Source organism: Peromyscus leucopus, chromosome 5 (assembly GCF_004664715.2).
Source record: "Peromyscus leucopus breed LL Stock chromosome 5, UCI_PerLeu_2.1, whole genome shotgun sequence".
Taxonomy (NCBI): domain Eukaryota; kingdom Metazoa; phylum Chordata; class Mammalia; order Rodentia; family Cricetidae; genus Peromyscus; species Peromyscus leucopus.
In genome coordinates, this window is record NC_051067.1 from 126,817,773 (window position 1) to 126,838,029 (window position 20,257).

Sequence of the window (20,257 nt, forward strand, 5' to 3'; positions counted from 1 at the left end):
TGCCAAAATGTCATTGCATTCGACCTGGTTATTGATTGATATCAGGGGCAAATGAAAAAATGACACCTGGGCTGGAGGGATGGCTCGGTGGTTGGGAGCACTGATTACTCTTCCAGAGGACCGGAGTTCAATTACTAGCACCCACATGGCAGCTCAAAGCTGTCTGTGATTCCAGTTCCAGGGGACCTGACACCCATGGCAGAAACACCAACGCACATAAAATAAAAATAAGTTAAAATAAATAATAAATAAATAAATAAATTTAAAAATAAAGAAGAAAAGAAAAGATGACACCTACCCTCAGCCAGTGTCAGAGCTTCCATGATTTTAACAGGGAGAGACGATCCAAACATTCTCACATCGTAGTTCACAGACTCTGATATGGAATGGTGAGGAAATATCCGTGTGGGTGTTCCTCTAAAGCAAAGAGACCATGTAATATTACTTGTAATCTGAAATTTCCCACTATCTTAGCCTTTATGAATCTACACGTAAGAGATCTCTGATGAGGTATAACGGTGAAAGATACTAGCTTGTGTGTACTATGTAATTAACCACATTTTTCAACAGAACTTAGGGAAACCTGTATCACATTGCTGTGATACAGACCAAGACCAAAAACAACTTGGGGAGGAGTTTATTTCATCTTATACTTCCAGGTTAACAGTCCATCACCAAGAGAAGTCAGGGCTGTAACTAACACAGGGCAGAAACCTGGAGGCAGGAACTGAAGCAGGAAAAATGGACAAATGCTGCTTACTGGATTGATCAGTTTGCTTTCTTATCCGCTCCAGGGCCACCTGCCTAGGGATGACTCTACCCAGAGTGGGCTGGACCCTTCTACATCAAGAAAAAACCCCACAGGCATTTTCTTAATTGAGCTTCCCTCTTCTCAGATGATTCTAGTTTTTGTTGACAAAAAAATAAGCAACATGCCTGGCTTTTGACCATAAGCTCAGTAATTAGGAGCACATGTCTACTTCTAAGATCAGTACTGTTAAGAACTCTTTTCAAAAGATGAAAGTCAAAGCCAGGCATGGAGAAGAGGCATAGGCAGGCAGATCTCTGTGATGTTGATTTATAAATTTCTAACCATTAAGTTTCAATCAGACTCAGTATTTCTTGTTTTCATGCAGAAGGAATTCACCTAAAATTTATTTTACTTTTTAAAATTTTTATTTTATGTGTACTGGTGTTTTGCCTGTGTGACAGTGTTGGAGCCCCTGGAACTGGAGTTACAGACAGTTGTGAGTTGCCATGTGGGTGATGGGAATTGAACCTGGGTCATCTGGAAGAGTAGTCAGTGCTCTTAACCGCTGAGCCATCTCTCCAGCCCCCAATTTATTTTACTTTTGATTGTGTATATTCATACACCTAAGCGCAGGTGTCTTGAAGCCAGAGGCATTGGAATCCTTGGAGCTGGAGTTATAGGATGGAAAGTGAGCTCAGATCCTCTTGAAGAGCAGCAGGTGCTCTTAACCTCAGAACCATCTTTCCATCCCAGAAATTCACTTTTGAAAGAGGAATAGAATAAATTCCTCTGGAACAAAGGTTACTTGATTCTGGATTTTTGTATTATGAGGAAGAGGGTAACAATTCTACTAGACATGTGGATTGGGCATGACACCAACAGTTTTAGTAAATCAATCTGTGTGTGTGTGTGTGTGTGTGTGTGTGAGAGAGAGAGAGAGAGAGAGAGAGAGAGAGAGAGAGAGAGAGAGAGAGAAAGTGTTTTATGTAACCTAGTAATACTAGAGAGAGAGAGAGAGAGAGAGAGAGAGAGAGAGAGAGAGAGAGAGAGAAAGTGTTTTATGTAACCCAGTGACACTGGCCCAAAGTACTTTAACTGCCAATCAGTACATAGTAATGACAGTTGTCAGGCACTGAAAAACCATTTTGCCAGGATTTGTAGGCTTTCATCATGAGTCAGATCTGTATGGACAACTGTATATTGATTCTTATGACTTTGGTAAGGATGCTGAGATCCTGACATAAGGATGGAACTGTTAAATAAAATTATGATAGCACTAGCTTGCCATAATTTAATTGAAAAGTGAAGACAGAGGACTGAGTAAAAGCCAGCCTTGGGTACATAGCATGACCTGTTTCAAAGTGGGCAGGACAGTTCTGAGCTGCAGTTCTACACTAGATCACCAAAAGATTAGATCAAACCAAAATTAATGACTCGTGACAAATGTCACAGCGACAAACCACCACTTTAAACAAACAGCTCCCTGAAACTGACCTGATTTCCTTTCCTGTCTGTGTCACTATAATAAAGAAACCACTTTTGTTTTAATCTTTGCAATATCTGAAGTATGTTCCTGTCTTACAAAAGCACTGCTTTGATACTCACAAGGTGCTTCCATTCTTTTCTGTAGCGCGAAGACTGAGTGAATTCATGAATTAATGAAAAGTTAAGCCAAGGGAGTGCAAACCGAGGGCCACCATGGAAGGGAGGCAATAATATGCAAGAGTGACTACTTTCCAACTCGGCGGCAGCTTTCCCCCGCGGCCCGGTTCACCTGCCCGCTTTGGAGCTGAGCCTGCTGGTCGCCGAACCCCCACTTACCTGGAGCTCACCGAGCTGCGCCGGCCCACCGGAGAGAACAGCACGGGCGAGCTAACTGCAGACCCGAGAGACAGACCCCTTCTGCTCGCCCTAGGCGTGGACGCCGGCCCGATTCCGACTAGCGGACCCCTTCGGGTCCCCGGCCCCGGGGTCCGCGGAGAGGAGACGGATGGAAACATGTCTTCGGGGAACGTAGAGAAAGCTCCACTCGTGAGAGGGGGAAAAAAGAGAGAGCCTCGCGCGCCAGGAGCTTGAACACTAAAGGGGCGGGATGGCGCCTACTGATGACGTTGAGGGTACGGAGTGGGGCGGGACGCTTGGCGATGATGTGCAACTAGGGAAGGGAAGGCGCGGGGCGATGATGGCAAAGGTTGGTGCCGAACTGCAAGGCGGGGTCGGAACTGGAAAGACGCGCTGATGTCACATCCAGTACCGGAGGCAAGAGATCTGGAGTCCGAAGCCCTTGGCTCGTGGTGTGGCTTGAATGCGGCCGTCACCTGGAGCGGTTCGGAGTCCTGACCCCCCGGGGACATAGAGCGAGAGAAGCAGCCCCGTTCTCCAGTGCCCAGGCTGGAGCTGACCCTCCGCGGGGAGCGCGGACTGGGGAAGGAGGCGTCCGCGGGCGGAGCTGAAGAAGTCACCGTGCTAGTTAGTGTCTCGGTGTGCGGTGACGATTCTGTAGCGCGCAGTTTCCTCAAGCACTCAGTAGAGCTTTTCCCACCCCAAGATCGGTCGCAGGCTTGGCCTTCGTCCTAATGTCCTGGCTTCCCCCTGGACCCCAGCTCTTGCTTCCCAGTCGCATTTTGCAGTTTGATGGGTTTGGCCTACTGCCCGAGGCACGAAGAGGGCTGTTTCGTTCCGCCCCTCTCCCCTCGTCCCCAGAGACTCTCATTCCCCCCACCCCTGAAGTTCCAGAGCCTTGTAGAAGTCCTATGGGCAGGCATGCACACAGCTCTACGTTAGTCTCCTGCGTCTGTTTTGGAGGATCGCGGTGCATGTAGGGGGTGTGTCTTCTTTCCCACTCTGCTCCCCACACTCTCAGCCAGTGAACTAACGTAAGCTCGAGGCTGCACTAGAGTTTGTAAAGATCCAGGGCTGATAACCACCCAGGGGTTACTTGCTGAACTCCTGTGACTTAACTTCCGGTGGCCTTTCCCTTTTTCACCGCTTCCCACTTGGGCTCCACAATCTACGAATTAAAGTCTCCGATGCCATTGCGCAAGTTTCTTTTTCCTGGATTGCCTGCCCTTCCTGGCAGGCGTCCACCCGCATCGAATTTAGCGCTGCCATCTCTCGAAACCTTCCTCAGATCAGGGATGACCTTCCTCCTCCCTGCCCGCGTGAACAGATAATATATACTTCTGATCTTCCTAACACCTTTGTGTCCACATTGACCTCTTGAATAATTTCGTCTTTGGTAGTTTTGGTAGCTGAGACAAAGTCTCATGTAGCCCAAGGTGGCTTTGAATAACTCCTGGTCCTGCAGAGATTACGAGTGTGCCACCACACCTGATCCAAGTAGCTGCTTCTAAATGCCTTTCTTGGGGGTGGGGAGCGGGGGAAGGAGCGGTGTTTTGAGACACTGACTCACAAAGATCCACCTGCCTCTGTCTCCCAAGTGCTAGGATTAAAGGGGTGCCCTACTGCAGCCAGCTATTTCTAAATATCTTTGAGGGGGTGACTTTGTTACCTTTGTGTCCACTGTAACAAACACACGGGAGACTTTCACAGCATCTTTGCTGAAATAGGGGGATGGTTAAGTAAACACTGGGCAGTGAATTTGAGGTGGGGACAGAGTGCCAGTTGTTCATATCCCTCCCGAGGTCACATTTGTACTGCTGCCAGTTATCTTGTATCTTTTCCCAGCTGAGAGAAAGTAACAGGTTTATCCTGTTCTGTAGCTGCCTTTGAGTCGTACAAAGCCCCAAACATTTCCCCTTTGTTTCTATTTTACTGGGAGGGGTGTGAAGCGGTAGGAGGTAGAGATGGTGGTGTCTGAAGAGGTTTGGTGGGGTCAGTTTTGTTCTTGTACCTGAAGGACCAGGATTGTTCAAAGCCACCTTGGGCTACATGAGACCTTGTCTCAAAAAACAGAAAAACCAAAAACGTAATTACTGGAGAGACCACTGTGGACGGAAAGTTGTTAAGTAGATCAGAAGGTCAAGTTTGCTAACCACCCCTTGTGTGGAGCTGGAATGACTTGCCAGCACCTGTGAGCTGGAACATTCCCTGTGTGGAGATGCTGGAGTAGTGAGGATTAGGTAATATAGGTATGATTACATTTATGGATAAGAAAAAAAAATGCTCAGAAAGGTAAGCAAGCTGAAGGAAAAATTATACTCTTCAAGAAAATCATTGCTGGGTGTAGTGGCACACACCTTTAATCCCAGCACTTGGGAGGCAAAGGCAGGCGGATCTCTATGAGTTCAGCCTGGTCTACATAGTGAGTTCTAGGATAGCCAAAGCTACATAGTGAGACTGTGTCTCAAAACAAACAAACAAATAAATATCTCAAACAAACAAAGCCAAATGTGTGGGGGACTGGAGAGATGGCTCAGTGGTTAAGAATATATACCACCTGTGCAGAGCAAGTTCAGTTCCCAGCACCATACACAAATCACCTGTAACTAACTCCAGAGGCCAATGAAGGCCCTCTTCTGGATACAACCTTCTCTGAGGTTGGCCCCCTGACCTGCTGTAATGGTTTCCCAGCCACGATGGACTGAATCCCTCAGGAACAGCAAGGGAACGTCTCTCCCTTAAGTTGCCTTTGTCACAGTATTTTATTAGAGCAATGAGAAACTAAGACAAGTGGCAGATTTTGGGGGAATGGCACCTAAATGTCTGTCTGCCTCATGGGTCCGTCAGCACCAAATGTCACGTGTACACGCACTGGCAACCAAACGGCCCCCAAACACCTTGCTGGCCACGGTACTTTGCCAGATTTTTGTAAAACTCATTTTTGCCTGCCTCTCCCCTCCTACACTAGAGGGCAGACACTGCTGAGTCCCTTCTCATGGCCTCAGCACTGGTCTTGTGGCGGGGCAGGGAATATTTAGTAATGGAACTGGAGTAGCTGGACAGAATGCTAATAAATAGCAAACAAATGAGGACACTAAGAGTCTCTGATGAGGAAAGAAAGGCATGGAACTTGTAGTCATTACTCTGTGTTTGGCATGTTAGATTAAAACATTCTTTGAGTCTCCATAGCGAATTCTATGAAGAAACTGAATATGTACAAAATTTTAAAAGAAGTGATAGACAGGAGGCTGAGGATGTGGATAAACTCAGTGGGAAAGTGCTTGGCATGTGTGGGGCCTTTGGCTCAGTCTCAGCACTGTGACAGACAGACAGATTAAATTCGCTATAAATTTTAATCTGATATAAAATGCTAAAGACAAACATATTAAGAAATAAAGTGTGATGACTCAATTCAGTTTTTTAAATACATCCATGGAGCAAAGGGGTTTCCCACCAACCTGGGGGCTGTTTTGTCTTCTGAGAACCCCCCTTCAAGTTGAATAAACGTGGACAGTGGAGATGATGGTCAAAGATGTGCTGTTAACTAACTCAGAGACCACTACACTCATCCAGAGAGCCTGTCTTACTCAAGTGCCACACACTGTGACATTCTGTGCTTCCATGAAGAGGTTTCTTCCTCTTGGCCAGAGGCCAGTGGGCACGGCAGGTGGTGTATCCATTTAACTCTCAGGGTAGTTATGCCTCGGGCTCTACATCACCAGCATAAAAAAGCACTTTTTCTTGAGGCAACATCCAACTAATAGCACTGATACAAAAAAAAAAAAAGTGGCGAATCTGTAAGAATGGAGACACTGTAGGTGACTAAAACTGCAAGCATAGGAGAGAAGACTACTCATCTCCTTGTATAGGGCAGTGCCATGTTAAGGTTCCACGTATTCCATAGGGTAGGGCTTTCAAACTCTTCCAATGTCTTTGAAACTAGGTCTCATGTCCTGGCTGGTCTCACACTCACTATTGTAATGCAGGGTTTGAACTCCCAGGTGCTGGGGTTAGGGGTGTGAGTCGCCATGCTTGGTTTTTTTCTTTTTAAACCAGAACAATTGTTTCATGACTGACTGTTGCAATCTTCAAGATGAACTGGATGCTGCAACAGCGACCTCTTGGCTTTAGATCGTTCCTTCACAGAATCCCTGTCTGAATGGATGATAAACAATTTTTTGGTGCCTCATCTGCCCGGTCCCAGCAGCGTTGCATCTCAGCCTCGGCACTCCAGTTATACCTTCTCTTGCACTTGGCAGGGTAGCCACATTTACCACAGCAGCAAGACAATATGTATCTTATTGCAACACTTTCCAAAAAAAAAAAAAAAGACAATGTTCCTTCTGTCATCATGCTTCTGCTGCTGAGGCCAAAGAGCCACCATATTCAAGGCTGAAAATTACTCAGATTCAGCCTTATTAGTGAAAATGTCAAGTATAAAACTATAATTAATATATCTGAGAATTACATATTTTAAACAGGTATTGATTTTTTTTTTCTCCAAAATACATGCTCCAGCAAATGTAAAATTGATTTCCATTCACTTTTGTTGCTAATACCTGCTCATTTGTACCTTGCTTTTCAAAAGGAGTCAGAAAACAAGGAAGTGAGTAAAAAAATAGACGTGTTTCTGTTTACAGACTGGGACTTCCTCCTGTGGCGAAACGCATCAGGCTCTCACACACCCTGGTGCTGTGCGCCGCACGCCCTGACCATCGCAGCCAGAGCTCCGACCCCTGAGATGCGGGGACAGACACGGCAAGCTTTCCCTCAGTGGCCCCAGGGAGGTGCCTCAGTGACTGGCAACCTGGCTTAAAGTGGTCAGGCCTTTAGTTTAGAATTCCCTTTTTAAAGCTGTCGCCTGACGTCACGGCCTGACTCTGGCAGCAAAGGAAGTGAGGGGCTGTGCTAAACTAAACATTCCAACCCTGCAGCAACTTCAGCGTTTCCCAAGTTTAGAAAGTGACAAAGAAGATCTGAGAAGACAGACACATCTAAACACAGGATTTTACATTCTCTGTGAAAATAGGCATGTTTCAAATAACTGAAGTACTATCCACAGGTTTCACACAGTCTCTTAAGATCTGTTTTTCTCCGATGGTTTTAAAGTCTCTCAGGAACTACTGTTTTGTTTTTGTTTGTTTTCAGAGAGGGTCTTGATAAGTACATGAGGAAGTCTTCACAATCCTGCTCCAGCTTCCCAATAGCTGGGATTACAGGCTGCGTACTTTGACGGCTCCAGAAACTGATCCATTATACTGACATAAAACTCTGTTTGTTCATTAGTTTTCTGTAAAGCCCATTGGGCTTCAAAAGCAGCTCTTCGTGTGTCCCATGTTCACTGATTTTTCCTTGGTCAAGGACAGCAACAAAATTGGCATTCTTAATGGTGGACAGGCGGTGAGCTATGATCAACACTGTTCTTCCTTCCATCAGCCGGTCGAGGGCCTCCTGTACCAGATGCTCATTTTCAGCATCCAGTGCACTGGAACAGACAAGGTCACACACAAGAGGAAGCAGAGATGTCAGAGTTGCATACACGGCTGCACACATTATTGACACACACATGTCACTGAGACACCCTCCAACATGGATACACATATTAGACAACTCTAACAGGATTACTGATGTCACAGACATACTCTCACCTGGTTGCTTCATCAAGGAGAAGAATTTTGGGATTCTGAAGAAGGAAGAAGGACAATGATGTATTAGCAAGCATAGGTCTGAGCAGTACGAAGGAATGACATGGGCTGGCGAGAAGGCTCAACAAGTAAAGGCACTTAACCACTGAGCCTGACAACCTGAATTTGATTTCCAGATCCCACCTCATTAGGGAGAACTGACTCTCACAAGTTGTTCGCTGACCTTCTGTGTATCCCTGACCCCAAGATAAATAAATAAAATAAAAACATTTAAAGTTAACTATTACAGTTTTAAAAGACAGAAGGAGGTGTGGGGCGTTTACCCACCACCCCCACAGCTTCCCAGAGTTTTCTTGAGTGCGAGCAGCAGGAAATATTAGATAGAAGGATTTATAGCGGAGAATCTTGCGGAGATAAGCAGATAGAAAATAAAGGATAGCCTCGAGAGGGCCTGGAACCTATTCCAACGGGCCCGGACTGTCTCTGGTCCAGGGTTTTTATAGAGACGCCAAGGGGTGGAGCAAAAGACCTCCTCCCCCAGCACAGCCAAGTGCAGACCATCTCAGACACCTGCACTCAGGCCCGTGGTCCTGATCATCCTCTATGCGGACCTGCTGGGTAAAGCCACGAGGAACCCCAGAACGGGCTCCCACAAGGAGGGGATGGAGATATGGCTCAGTGGTTAAGTTCTGTTGTTCTTCCAAAGGAGCCGGGTTCATTTCCCAGCACCCATATGGCAGCTTCTGTAACTCCAGTCCCTGAGAATCTGATGCTTTCTACTGGCTTCCTTAGGCACCAGGCACAGGTGTGGTGCACAGACATACACGCTTCCTTTACAGAAGAATGTCTGGCTCCCCACCGAGAGGTTCTTCCTGCTCCTGGCTGGAGTCTGTCTGCCTGAGGCTTCCAATCCTTTTCTTTTTCTTTCTTTCTTTCTTTCTTTCTTTCTTTCTTTCTTTTTTTTTTTTTTTTTTTTTTTTTTGGTTTTTCGAGACAGGGTTTCTCTGTGTAGCTTTGGAGCCTGTCCTGGAACTCACTCTGTAGCCCAGGCTGGCCTCGAACTCACAGAGATCCGCCTGACTCTGCCTCCTGAGTGCTGGGATTAAAGGCATGCGCCACCACCGCCCAGCTGAGGCTTCCAATCTTTTCCTCAGCAGAACAACTGAGTAAAGTTTAGACATACATATTGGCACCACTCTGACATTTTGTTAATAACCCATGCTGATACTCCTTTAACACTGGACTCTTGAGAAATTTCCCAAATATGACAAATGCTTGAACAATGGGCCCTCAGTAGAACTCCCAATTTACCTTTTTTACCAGACTGTCAGCCATATATGATATACATGCATACACACACACACACACACACACACACACACACACACACAAATATATTCCCCCCCCCCAAAAAAAAGTAGAAACTGGTGAAGTCATCAACAGTCAGCTTCCTTACCTTCAGCAGGGCCCTGGCTATGGCGATCCTTTGTTTCTGCCCACCTGACAGAAACAAACGGTAAAGGCAAGCTTAACAAAAGTTCTTAACAAATTTTTGTCTGATGACACAAGTGACAATTTGAAGATAACTTCTTCCATTTAACCACAACTTATGGGTAGTACAACAGAAGTTTATTTTTTATACATACTGTCTTATTAAATAGAAAAAAATGAGCAATTACCATAGTTAATATATACCGAGGATTTGCTTCACAGAAGACATTTGCTAAGTGCATCTGGCATGTTAATCTATAACAATCGTTCTTGGAGGCAGATCCTATAATTACTTTCATTTTTTTACAGATAAAAACTGAGGCACAACTCAGTTTAGGCATGGTGGCACAAACCTTTAATTCTAGCACTTAGAAGGCAGAGAAAGGTAGACCTCTGCATCTGCATGTTCAAGGCCCGCCTGGTCTACTTAGTGAGTTTTGGGTGAGTCAAGGCTGCATAGTGAGATCCTGTCTCAAAAAACAGAACAACAAGATCGAGGCCAGCCTGGGCTACCAAGTGAGTTCCAGGAAAGGCGCAAAGCTACACAGAGAAACCCTGTCTCGAAAAACCAAAAAAAAAAAAAAAAAACAGAACAACAATAAAACAACTACACACACCACAAGAAACCTGAGGCACAGTGTGAAACGTCTCACAGCTGGCAATGGAGCAGGCTTACACCTACACTGATATGAGGGTCTTCACTTCTGGCCTTCACTCACACATTCCTCCTAACATGATGGCCAGCATGCTGGGGGAATTTCAAACTCCTTGGAAGCAAAAAGAGCCAGCGAGCTGGGTGCACATCTCCATCGCTCTGTGTTGGCACACGGCCTTCAGTCCTTCCCTTCCTGTGGTATTCTGCCTCCTTGTCCCACAGCAGTTCCATGTGGACATGAAGCTGGAGGTTACAAATTAGGGAAGCCCCTTTTCTTTTAAGCCCAAATTCCCCTTGAAGCCAGGGAACAGGTGGAGTGTTAAGATGCAGGCTTGAAGCAAGCAATCTGCCTTGCATTTGGCTCTTTCCCTCAAGGACTCCATCTTCCAGCAGCCAGAACTCCCAGAGGCTCACACGTCCTTATGTGGGTTGTCTAATGAAACCCAATTCTACTTCAGGTGCTAACAGTACTCCTTTCAAGTTGACCATGGATGGAACATCTTCATTCACGGTGATGCTAGGTAGCATGTCACTTCATCCAGGTGTGCATCATATTCAACAGATGCCGAGGTGCCATACTCACATGGAGCCATTGCCTGCCTGGCCCTCTGAAGTAGTTAGCTGAGTGCCCCAGAATGGTCTTTGGAGCATCCTGGGTTGGGATCCTGGAGCAGCAGCTAACAGCCTCTTGGAATATTATCCTCAACACCAACTAATATACTGAAAACCTATAATTAAGTGTCTATTCCTTTCAAACTGCAAAGGCATTTGGGTGCAGTGGTATACACCTATAGTTCTAGCACTTTGGAGGGGGAGACAGGAAGATTAAACATTCTAAGCCAACCTGGACTACACAGTGAAATTGTGCCTCAAAAAAACAAAAAGACGGGCTGGAGAGATGGCTCAGAGGTTAAGAGCACTGACTGCTCTTCCAGAGGTCCTGAGTTCAATTCCCAGCAACCACATGGTAGCTCACGACCATCTGTTATGAGATCTGGTGCCCTATTCTGGCCTGCAGTCATACATACTGTATACATGATAAATAAATAAATCTTTAAAAAAAAAAAAAAAAGACTGAAGGACCTGTAGCTTCCTTGACTGCAAACTGAAGCATGAGAATCCTGTTAAGATGTAAGAACATTCAGAAATCATTCCAAGGGAACAGGGGGCTTGCTCTGAAAGATGAACCCCACACTATGATGAATCTCCTGTGATGTCCATCCAAAACACCAAAATCATCTCCCTACTAGCTTTTCTTTTAATCAGGCAAAATAATCACCATCCTTTTGTTTCATTTATCCTCTGTGATCTAACTGCGTGGTCTAGCCATCAGACACCTTAGAGGATGGGAGCTCAGAACCTCTAGCCTTTGCACTGAAAAAAAAAAGTTTTTGTCTAACTAAAAATGTGCTTCCCTTTAGCTCCGCTACAGGTCCTACCTCACATTCTACAGCAAGTGGGAACAAGCTTTCCTTTCCCCCCAAAATGTGGTGCCCACAGTGTGCAGTTGTCTGCTGGCCTTGAAGATGTCCCGGGCTGGCCAACTCTGCCCCCCAGAGATAAAGTCTTTCAACATGTCTGGGCCCAAAGGCCACATAAAGATCACAGTCTTGTCACAAAGTCCTCAAGTGAAGGATGTGCTTTACATTTTTCAAGGGTTCTTTAAGGCAACAAGCACAGGCTAGCAGAGCAGCTCCATGGCAGAATGCTTGCCTAGAATGCTTGAGGCCCAGGGCTCCATCTCTGTCACTACACAAAAAAATAAAAGGACATTATATTTGACAGAGATGATAGATGGTCCATTAAAGAGTTCCCTCTTTGTCCTTTCTAGAAAATTCATTGGCCCCTGGTACACACTGGAAAATAAGAACACTTTTGTGGCGATATGAATAAAAATGGCCCTCATTGGCTCATATATTTGAATGCTTCATCGCCAGGGAGTGGCACTGTTTGAAGAGGATTAGAAGGATTAAGAGGTGTGGCATTGCTGGAGGAAGTGTGTCCTTGCTGGAAGAATGTTGCTGGGGGTAGGCTTTGAGGTTTCAAAAGCCACACCAGTCCATCCTGCGCTCGCGCTCTCTCTCTCTCTCTCTCTCTCTCTCTCTCTCTCTCTCTCTCTCTCTCTCTCTGTCTCTCTCTCCCTCCCTGCTTCCGATCAGGATGTAAAGTTCTCAGCTACTTCCATAGCACCATGCCTGACTGCCTGCCTGTCTGTTGCCATGTTCTCCACCATGATGATAATGGATTGCCCTCTGAAACTGTAAGTAAGTCCCTAATTAAATGCCTTTTTTTAAAAAATAAAAACTGCCTTGGTAATGGCATCTCTTTACAGAAATAGAGCAGTAACTAAGACAACTTTCATCACTGGGCTTCTTTGGGATATTCCTCTTTTCCTTGGGCAGGTCATCATCTACCACCTAGTCCCATCTCCTTTTCTTTAATTCCCCATAGCCTCAGGCTTCAGAGCACACCTCTTCTTGGATGGAAACAGAAGCTTGTTTTCACTGGGTACTACTCAACAGTCCTGAGGAAAGTTCTGGGTAGCAAGTGAAGGAAACACTTCCCTTCAGAGAGGATGAAAACCTCATCTACAAATGACAGTGCACTGGGAGCCATGTGAAGATTTCCTGGAGTGAGTGCTTCACTACACAGCAGGGCAGTCCGTTATACACGTGACAGGACGAAGCCAACAAATAAAATCCGAGTACCACATACCAGATAGGAGGATGCCCTTCTCGCCGACCACAGTGCTGAAGCCCTGAGGGAAGCTCCGGATGAATTCTGCGGCATTGGCCACTTCTGCCGCCCTCTCCACCTCCTGGGCTGTGACCGAGGATGGGTTGTCAGCACCATAGGCAATGTTTTCTGCCACAGAGCAGGAGAACAGGACCGGCTCCTGGAATTGGAAATACAGCAGCACATTTGTCAGAAATTCCAGCCAACTTCAGCAAGGCACCGTACCGTGGGTACCAAGGAGTTGAGGACAGGCCTCAGCCAGGAGTGCCCCACACTCCCAGAACAGGGCTCCGCCCGGAGGAGCTGCTCTTCTACAACCTCACCCAGACAATTTTAAAAGTCCCAGTTTAGGGGCCAGCAAAATGTCTCCGGGGGTAACGATGCTTGTTGTGGAGCCTGACAACCTGAGTTCAATAAGTCCGTCCCCAGAACTCACACAGCGAAAGAAGAGAACCAAATCCCCTAAGCTGTTATCTGTCCATGGCACGTGTACACACATATACACAAAACAAACAAATAATGCATTTAAAAAAAAGTACCAGTTTACTGTGAATAAGACCAACCTGATCTGTTGTCTTCACCACCCTGTGGGAAGGAGACCCCAAGACGGGTGCCCACAATTGCTGGCCTATGTCAACCTTGTCAATATCAGCCCCTCCCTTAGGGCTAGTAAGGCCTGGAAGACTCAAATCCAACTGCCTACCTTCCATTACAGACAAAGGGCCCATGTCCATCCATTGCCTTCTGACAGGCAACCAGACCCCACCACAGCATGCTGACAGAGGCCCGTGAAGCACACCGGCCTCCAGTCTCTCCTCTGCCCTCATGACACTCACTGCTAAGGTCTAGTCAGTACCCATAGCTACACCATCCATCCATTCTAGTACAGAAGGGGTCCCCCATCCGAGTGTAGAAATTGGAGGTGTGAGTGTGACTACAGGTGCACAATGGTAAGAGAAACTGGCTCTGACAATTTTGCTGCTCCACGTAGCCTCAAGCAAGCAGCTTCAAGAAGAGGAACCATGCTTGGTTCCCAGGCCCGTGCACGGGAATTGGGAAGGACAGCGAGAGCTTCTGTGACTCTCCTTGCTCTAGACTCTCTACACTGCAAAGAAGCATCAGTCTCAGCTCTCAATAAAAAGTCAGCACTAGCCCGGGGGGTGGTGCACACGCTTTTAATCCCAGCACTTGGGAGGCAGAGGCAGGTGGATCTCTGTGAGTTCGAGGCCAGCCTGGGCTACAGAGTGAGTTATAGTGAGCCATTTGTGTGTGGAATGGGTGTCGTCCATCTGGAAGCCTCTGTCCCTCTCCTGAGAAACATGAGATCATGTAATCAAACAAGAGAAAAAGCAGAGGAGCAGGGCGGTGGTGGCGCACGCCTTTAATCCCAGCACTTGGGAGGCAGACGCAGACGGATCTCTGAGTTCGAGGCCAGCCTGGGCTACAGAGTTCCAAGATAGCCAGGAGCCAGGACTGTTACACAGAGAAACCTTGTCTCAAGGAAAAAAAAGAAAAGAAAAGAAAAGAAAGAACGAGAAGAAAGGGAAAAGCAGTTTCAACAAAGGGAGATGAAAGGGAAGCCTGACTTCTTACCTGACTGACTGTCCCGATCTTGGATCTCAGCCAGACGGGGTTTAGTTGACGAATGTCGTGGCCATCAAGACTGACTGTTCCTGTTGAGGGTCAAGAGGCCACCACAGGTCAGGGCTGATAACCAAAGTGAACACCAAAAGGACCCAGTGGAAGATTCCAGGCATTTCCCCTCTCCCCGTCCCTCCCTTTCTTAGATAGGATCTATCCTAGCCTAATTAACTTCAAACTCACTATGTAGCCAAGGATGATCTTAAACTTCTGATCCTCCTTTTCCAACCTGGGATTATAGGAGTGTGCCAAATAGTGATTTGACCCCTCTCCCCTTAATGCTGTACTGGGGATCAAATCCAGATTTTTTTTTTTTTGGTTTTTTTTGAGACAGGGTTTCTCTGTGTAGCTTTGCGCCTTTCCTGGAGCTCACTTGGTAGCCCAGGCTGGCCTCGAACTCACAGCGATCCGCCTGGCTCTGCCTCCCGAGTGCTGGGATTAAAGGCGTGCGCCACCAACGCCCGGCCAAATCCAGATTTTTACACATGCTAAACAAGCAGTCTACCAATTGATCCATATCCCCAAAGCACAGGCAATTTTCAAAGACTAAACATGTACTCGGGACTTGGAATGTGGCTAGTGGTGAAGTATGCGCCTAGCAGATGCAAGAGCCTGGGTTTCGTCCCAACCACTGAAAAAAACTTACTTCCCCAGTGTCTACATGGAACCTAAAACCAACAAGGTTTGGACTTTCAGAGCATGAGGGGTCTTTTGGAAGGTCTGAGGCTAGGACCTCCCTAGCGGACAGCAAGCCAAACCAGCCCACCTTCCTGAGTCTGTAGGTTGCTGGAAGCTGGGGTACCTGGTAATGTTGGTGTTCCATCAATCTGATGTCTTATGCAGAGCCTTGGCTCCAAAGAGAACTGTGTGAGACAGGGGAGTACACAGCACCCACTGGCTAGCAGTGCAGATGGCAGCCTCCTGACTCTACAGTCTCCTGATCATGCCAGTATCAGGATAGACCATGAAGGCCTGGCTCAGGGTGGAGTTCTGTAAGTGTCTGCAAGTTTAAACTAGAGTCTATCTTGCCACCTCATCTAAGATTATGCAGGGCATATATACATATGTCCTATGAGTGAATGAGACAGTGTCAGACTTGTTTTCTAAATCCAAAAATTAAAGCTCATGCACACATCATCTACTCTAGGCAGGAAAAGGGATAAAGATATAAAACAACACACTTTTGCTCTTAAAAGGGGGTATAATCCAATTGAAAACGTAGTTGAATATGGTGGTGCATGCCTTTGATCCCAGCACTTGAGAGACAGATACAGGCGGATCTCTGTGAGTTCCAGGCCAGCTAGAGCTACACAATAAGACCCTGTGTCAAGAAAAGAAAAGAAAGAGGAAAGCACAAACCCAAACTGGGAAAGTCTATTAAGAAAATATCTGGGCTGGGGAGATGGCTCAGGAAGTCGAGTGCTTGCCATAGACGTGAAGATGTGCATTCAATAAAGTGCACGACAGATTACAAAACAAAAACCATAGTAGATCCAGGCCTTTAATCCCAGCTACTCAGAAAGCAGAGGCAGAAGGCTCACAAGTGTAAAGTCAGTCTGCAAAACTTAGTGAGAACCTGTTTCAAAAGAAAAGGTAGCTGGGTAGTGGTGGTGCATGCTCTAATCCCAGCGCTCAGAAGCAAGCACAAGCAGATCTCTGTGAGTTCGAGGCCAGCCTGGTCTACAGGAAAAATTCCTACCAGTTCAGACTCTTTTAGTGGGGTATCACCACCACATGGAAGTGGACCCCTGGTCACCAGATTAACTGTGTATAAGACAACTAAGGAAGTGGGTGTGGTGGTGCAGGCTTGGAATCCTAGCACTCAGGAGGCAGAGGCAGGAGGATTGCCACAAGTTTAGGTTAGCCTCATCCACATAGTGAGTTCAAGGCCACCCCTGCCTTTAAAAACCCAACCAAAATAAAAAACAAACAAACCAACAAAAAACCAGTCTAGGAACAGTCTGGAGGCAGAAGCATCAGAAGATGCTTGGTACCTCAGCACGTGGCAGAGCAGTGTTCCAGGGTGGGTATGGGACACTCCACAGCACCCTTGGCTGCTGGCACTAGGGAGCATTTACTGGGTACTGCTGGGCACAGTCTTGCTGACTGTGCTGGCTAGTCTAACGTCAACTTGACACAAGCTAGAGTTATCTGAAAGGAACCTCAATTGAGAAAAACCCTCCAGAACATGTAGCTGTAAGGCATTTTCTTATTTAGCGATTGTTGGGGGAGGGACTAGCCCACTGCGGGTGGTGCCATCCCCAGGCTGGTAGTCCTGTGGTTCTGTAAAAAAGCAGGCTGAACAAGCCATGAGGAGCAAGCCAGTAAGCAGCACTCCTCCATGGTCTCTGGATCAGCTCCTGCCTCCAGGTTCCTGCCCTGTTTGAGTTCTTGTCCTGACTTTCTTTGATGATGAACAGCAATGCTGAGGTGTAAGCCAAATAAACCCTTTTCACCCCAACTTGCTTTTTGGTCATGGTGTTTTGTTGCAGCAATAGAAACTCTAACTAAGACACTGACCTACATCCAACAGTAGGAATGTAGGGAAGTGTTGTAAGTGGAAACTAGAGCACTACACTACAAGTCTCCTCCAGGTGTGACCTCTCCTGGGCATGGGGCGGGAGCAGGCTACAGAAGAGTACACGAACAGCTCAGGGATGCCTCGGCCCACAGTATCATTAGTCACCTACCAGAAACAGGGTCATACAGCCGCAGCAGGAGTGAGACCACTGTTGATTTTCCAGAACCACTAGGGCCAACCAGTGCTGTGACAGATCCAGATGGGATGGAAAGGCTGAAATCCTGGAACACGGCCATTTCTGGGCGAGCAGGGTACGTGAAGTGCACATTTCTGAACTCCAGGGCACCCTGGAAGCCTTTCTCGTCTAACACAGTCCCCTCTGAAACACAAGAGAATACAGAAAGCTAAAGCAGAAATGGACCATGGCTCCCATGCCTGTCTGAAGTGAACAGAAATAGATGTCCTTTCCCAACGCAGTTCACCCTCCTGTGTGCTGGGCTTATCATGCACAGGACAACGTGCATACAGTCTTGTGTGCCACCTTTTCTTAGGAGGATTTTAGGGCTGTACACAATAGCCTGCTCAAGTTAAGTGCCATGTGAAGACCCGCCCTTGGGGCAGTCTGGTTTCCACTCGGTGCCTTTTCTCAGTGCCATTGCACTCAAGTAACTCCTCTGCAGAGCTCTTCATCTACCCCAAACAAGCATTTGGAAAGCACAATGATAGGGGTTGCATGATAGCCATGAGGCTAAGGAGGGTCAAAGGTTTACTTAGCCCCAGTGTGACCCTGGCCTGATATGGAGGCCACATCTCACTTATCACTGGATTGGCCTGATAAGGAGTGAGTACACATCTCACTTATCACGACTTCATGCCCTAGCTCTTATCATACTGGACGATACCAACATTCAACTCGCTGCACGGCAAACACCTAGCAACTGCAGGTGTCCCGGATGGCTGAGTGTTGCTACTTATGGCCACTCTCCCCCCACATCTCCTCCAGGTGGTCTAGGCCCGCGGCTCAAAGGAAGTTGATGACAAGGAAGGAGAAGGTGGTCCTGGACACTTAGTACCAGCATTCCCAAATGCCAAGAAATGTAAGGCCTCTCATTCATCTTCCTCCTCCCTCTTCCTGTAACCTCTTGCAAATGTCAGAATCACTAAGGAAGATTCTAGAAAGCCACCTGGGTGTTCCTATTCACACCAGGCCTGCTTGTTGCTGTCCTGATCTTGGTGGTAATGACTGGCTGCAGGGGCATGAGAAGCATGTCATGGCATCAGCCCATTTCCAGAACATGCCCTGAAGTGTACCCACCAGTGTCCCATGGGGATCCTGACCTTCTCCCTGCTCTGAGGCAGAGGTCACCTCCTGGCAGTGGCCCATTCTCTGAGGACGGCAGAATACTGGTCTAACTGTCCAAAGCATGCTTTTTAAAACCCCAGCAAAGACCATTCCCCCCCACCCAGACCCACCATTAAAAGGCAGTTGTGGCTGTCTCTCCAGCAGCTCCCAGAGTCGCCCACCAGCACCCAGGCCTTTCATCAGCTCGGAGTAGAAGGAACTTAGACCTGAGGACAAGAAGAGTCTATCGTTAGCTGACAAGAAAGGCCACAGGCTCCTCCTGTCCTGGGCAGTCCTGGCAGTTGCAGCTCGCCACATGAAATCTGCTACCTTCACTACAGGAGCTGAGGCCACTAGCTGCTCCACCCACCCACCTCTTACCCTCGCCCTCCTACATTTCCTCTTTCTCAGGTTTCACAGATTGCTAGTAAAAAAGGGGAGCTTTATGTGACCACACTGATCACCAGTGAGAAGTCATAGGACTGCAAGAAACGCAACCTTCTCAGAGCACAGCAAGAGCCTCGGGGAACCCACCCCCGTGAACTGAAACTCCTAGAACAAAGACTCTGCACGGGCTGTTAGGCCAGGAGAGACAGAAGAATCTGAACTGTGCATTAATAAGTGAAAGGCACCAGCCAGGAAAGGCTGAATGCTTTACTGATTCCAACCCCATGATGCTTGAAAACTTCAAAGCTGTACAGAGAGTAAAAAATGATCTCTGGATGCCAGGGGCAGAAAATTAACAGGGAGAAGTGGAAATACACAGGGCAGCAATGGCAACTCCTTTGTGATTTTCCAATGGTAAATCCAGGACAATACACATTTGTCCAATTCACACAATATGTGCATATGTGTGTGTTTAAATATATGTGTGTGCGTGTGTATGTGTGTGTTTGTATATATATGTGTGTGTATGTATATGTATACATATACATGTATATATATATATGTATATATATATATATCACCAAGAACTAAGCCCAATGTTACCTTTGATAACAACAATGTGTCAATGTAGACTCAGCAACTGTGTATCAAATGGACCACTCTGATGAAGAGAATGACTATCCTGAAACTGGGGGTGGGTGGGGTGGAGGGGCAATCTCTGTAACTGCAACAGTGTTGCTTTTTAAAAAGAATTCTAAGGCCTCTGTGAGTTCCCGGCCAGTCTGGTCTACATAGCAAATTCCAGGATAGCAAAGACTACATAGAGACTTTGTCTCAAAAAAATAAAATAAAAAAATCCAAAGCTCAGTAAGGTGGCCAACATTTATAATCCAAGTACTTAGGAGACTGAGGCAGGAAGACAGATTTCAAAGCCAGCTTGTGCTATACAGTAAGACTCTCAATTAAAAAAAAAAAACCTAAATATTTATTTAAATATTTATGTATGCCAATATACAAATGTCAGCTTTTCTCAGAGAACCCTTTCCTTGTAGCGAACAGCCGTGAATAGAGATTCAGCCAGGATGCTAAAAATCGGCAGGAGATTCAGTTGAGAGCTTGGGCCTACACAGGGCATTTACATCACCCCCTCTAAGGCTTAGGAACATCTGCCAAGGAATGGGCCCAAAGCACGGGACAGCGAGGAGAGAGGAAGAAGGGCTCTGAAATGCCACCTTCCAGGCACGAC

General features: G+C 46.8%; 2 protein-coding genes across 2 annotated transcripts in view; both read right to left on the minus strand.

The window, feature by feature from the left end:
• Nup133 (nucleoporin 133) overlaps window positions 1-2,867 on the minus strand; it is a 48,995-nt gene extending 46,128 nt beyond the window's left edge. The window contains exons 1-2 of the mRNA XM_028856351.2: window positions 2,573-2,867; window positions 299-417 (exon numbers count right to left, since the gene is read on the minus strand). Coding sequence (XP_028712184.1) covers window positions 299-417; window positions 2,573-2,751 — 298 coding nt within the window. The 5' untranslated portion in view covers window positions 2,752-2,867. The remainder of the gene's footprint in view (window positions 1-298; window positions 418-2,572) is intronic.
• A 3,060-nt stretch (window positions 2,868-5,927) lies between these two features.
• Abcb10 (ATP binding cassette subfamily B member 10) overlaps window positions 5,928-20,257 on the minus strand; it is a 34,252-nt gene continuing 19,922 nt past the window's right edge. Inside the window, exons 7-13 of the mRNA XM_028856350.2 lie at window positions 18,756-18,851; window positions 17,452-17,661; window positions 14,714-14,793; window positions 13,100-13,280; window positions 9,695-9,738; window positions 8,242-8,276; window positions 5,928-8,078 (exon numbers count right to left, since the gene is read on the minus strand). Coding sequence (XP_028712183.1) covers window positions 7,847-8,078; window positions 8,242-8,276; window positions 9,695-9,738; window positions 13,100-13,280; window positions 14,714-14,793; window positions 17,452-17,661; window positions 18,756-18,851 — 878 coding nt within the window. The 3' untranslated portion in view covers window positions 5,928-7,846. The remainder of the gene's footprint in view (window positions 8,079-8,241; window positions 8,277-9,694; window positions 9,739-13,099; window positions 13,281-14,713; window positions 14,794-17,451; window positions 17,662-18,755; window positions 18,852-20,257) is intronic.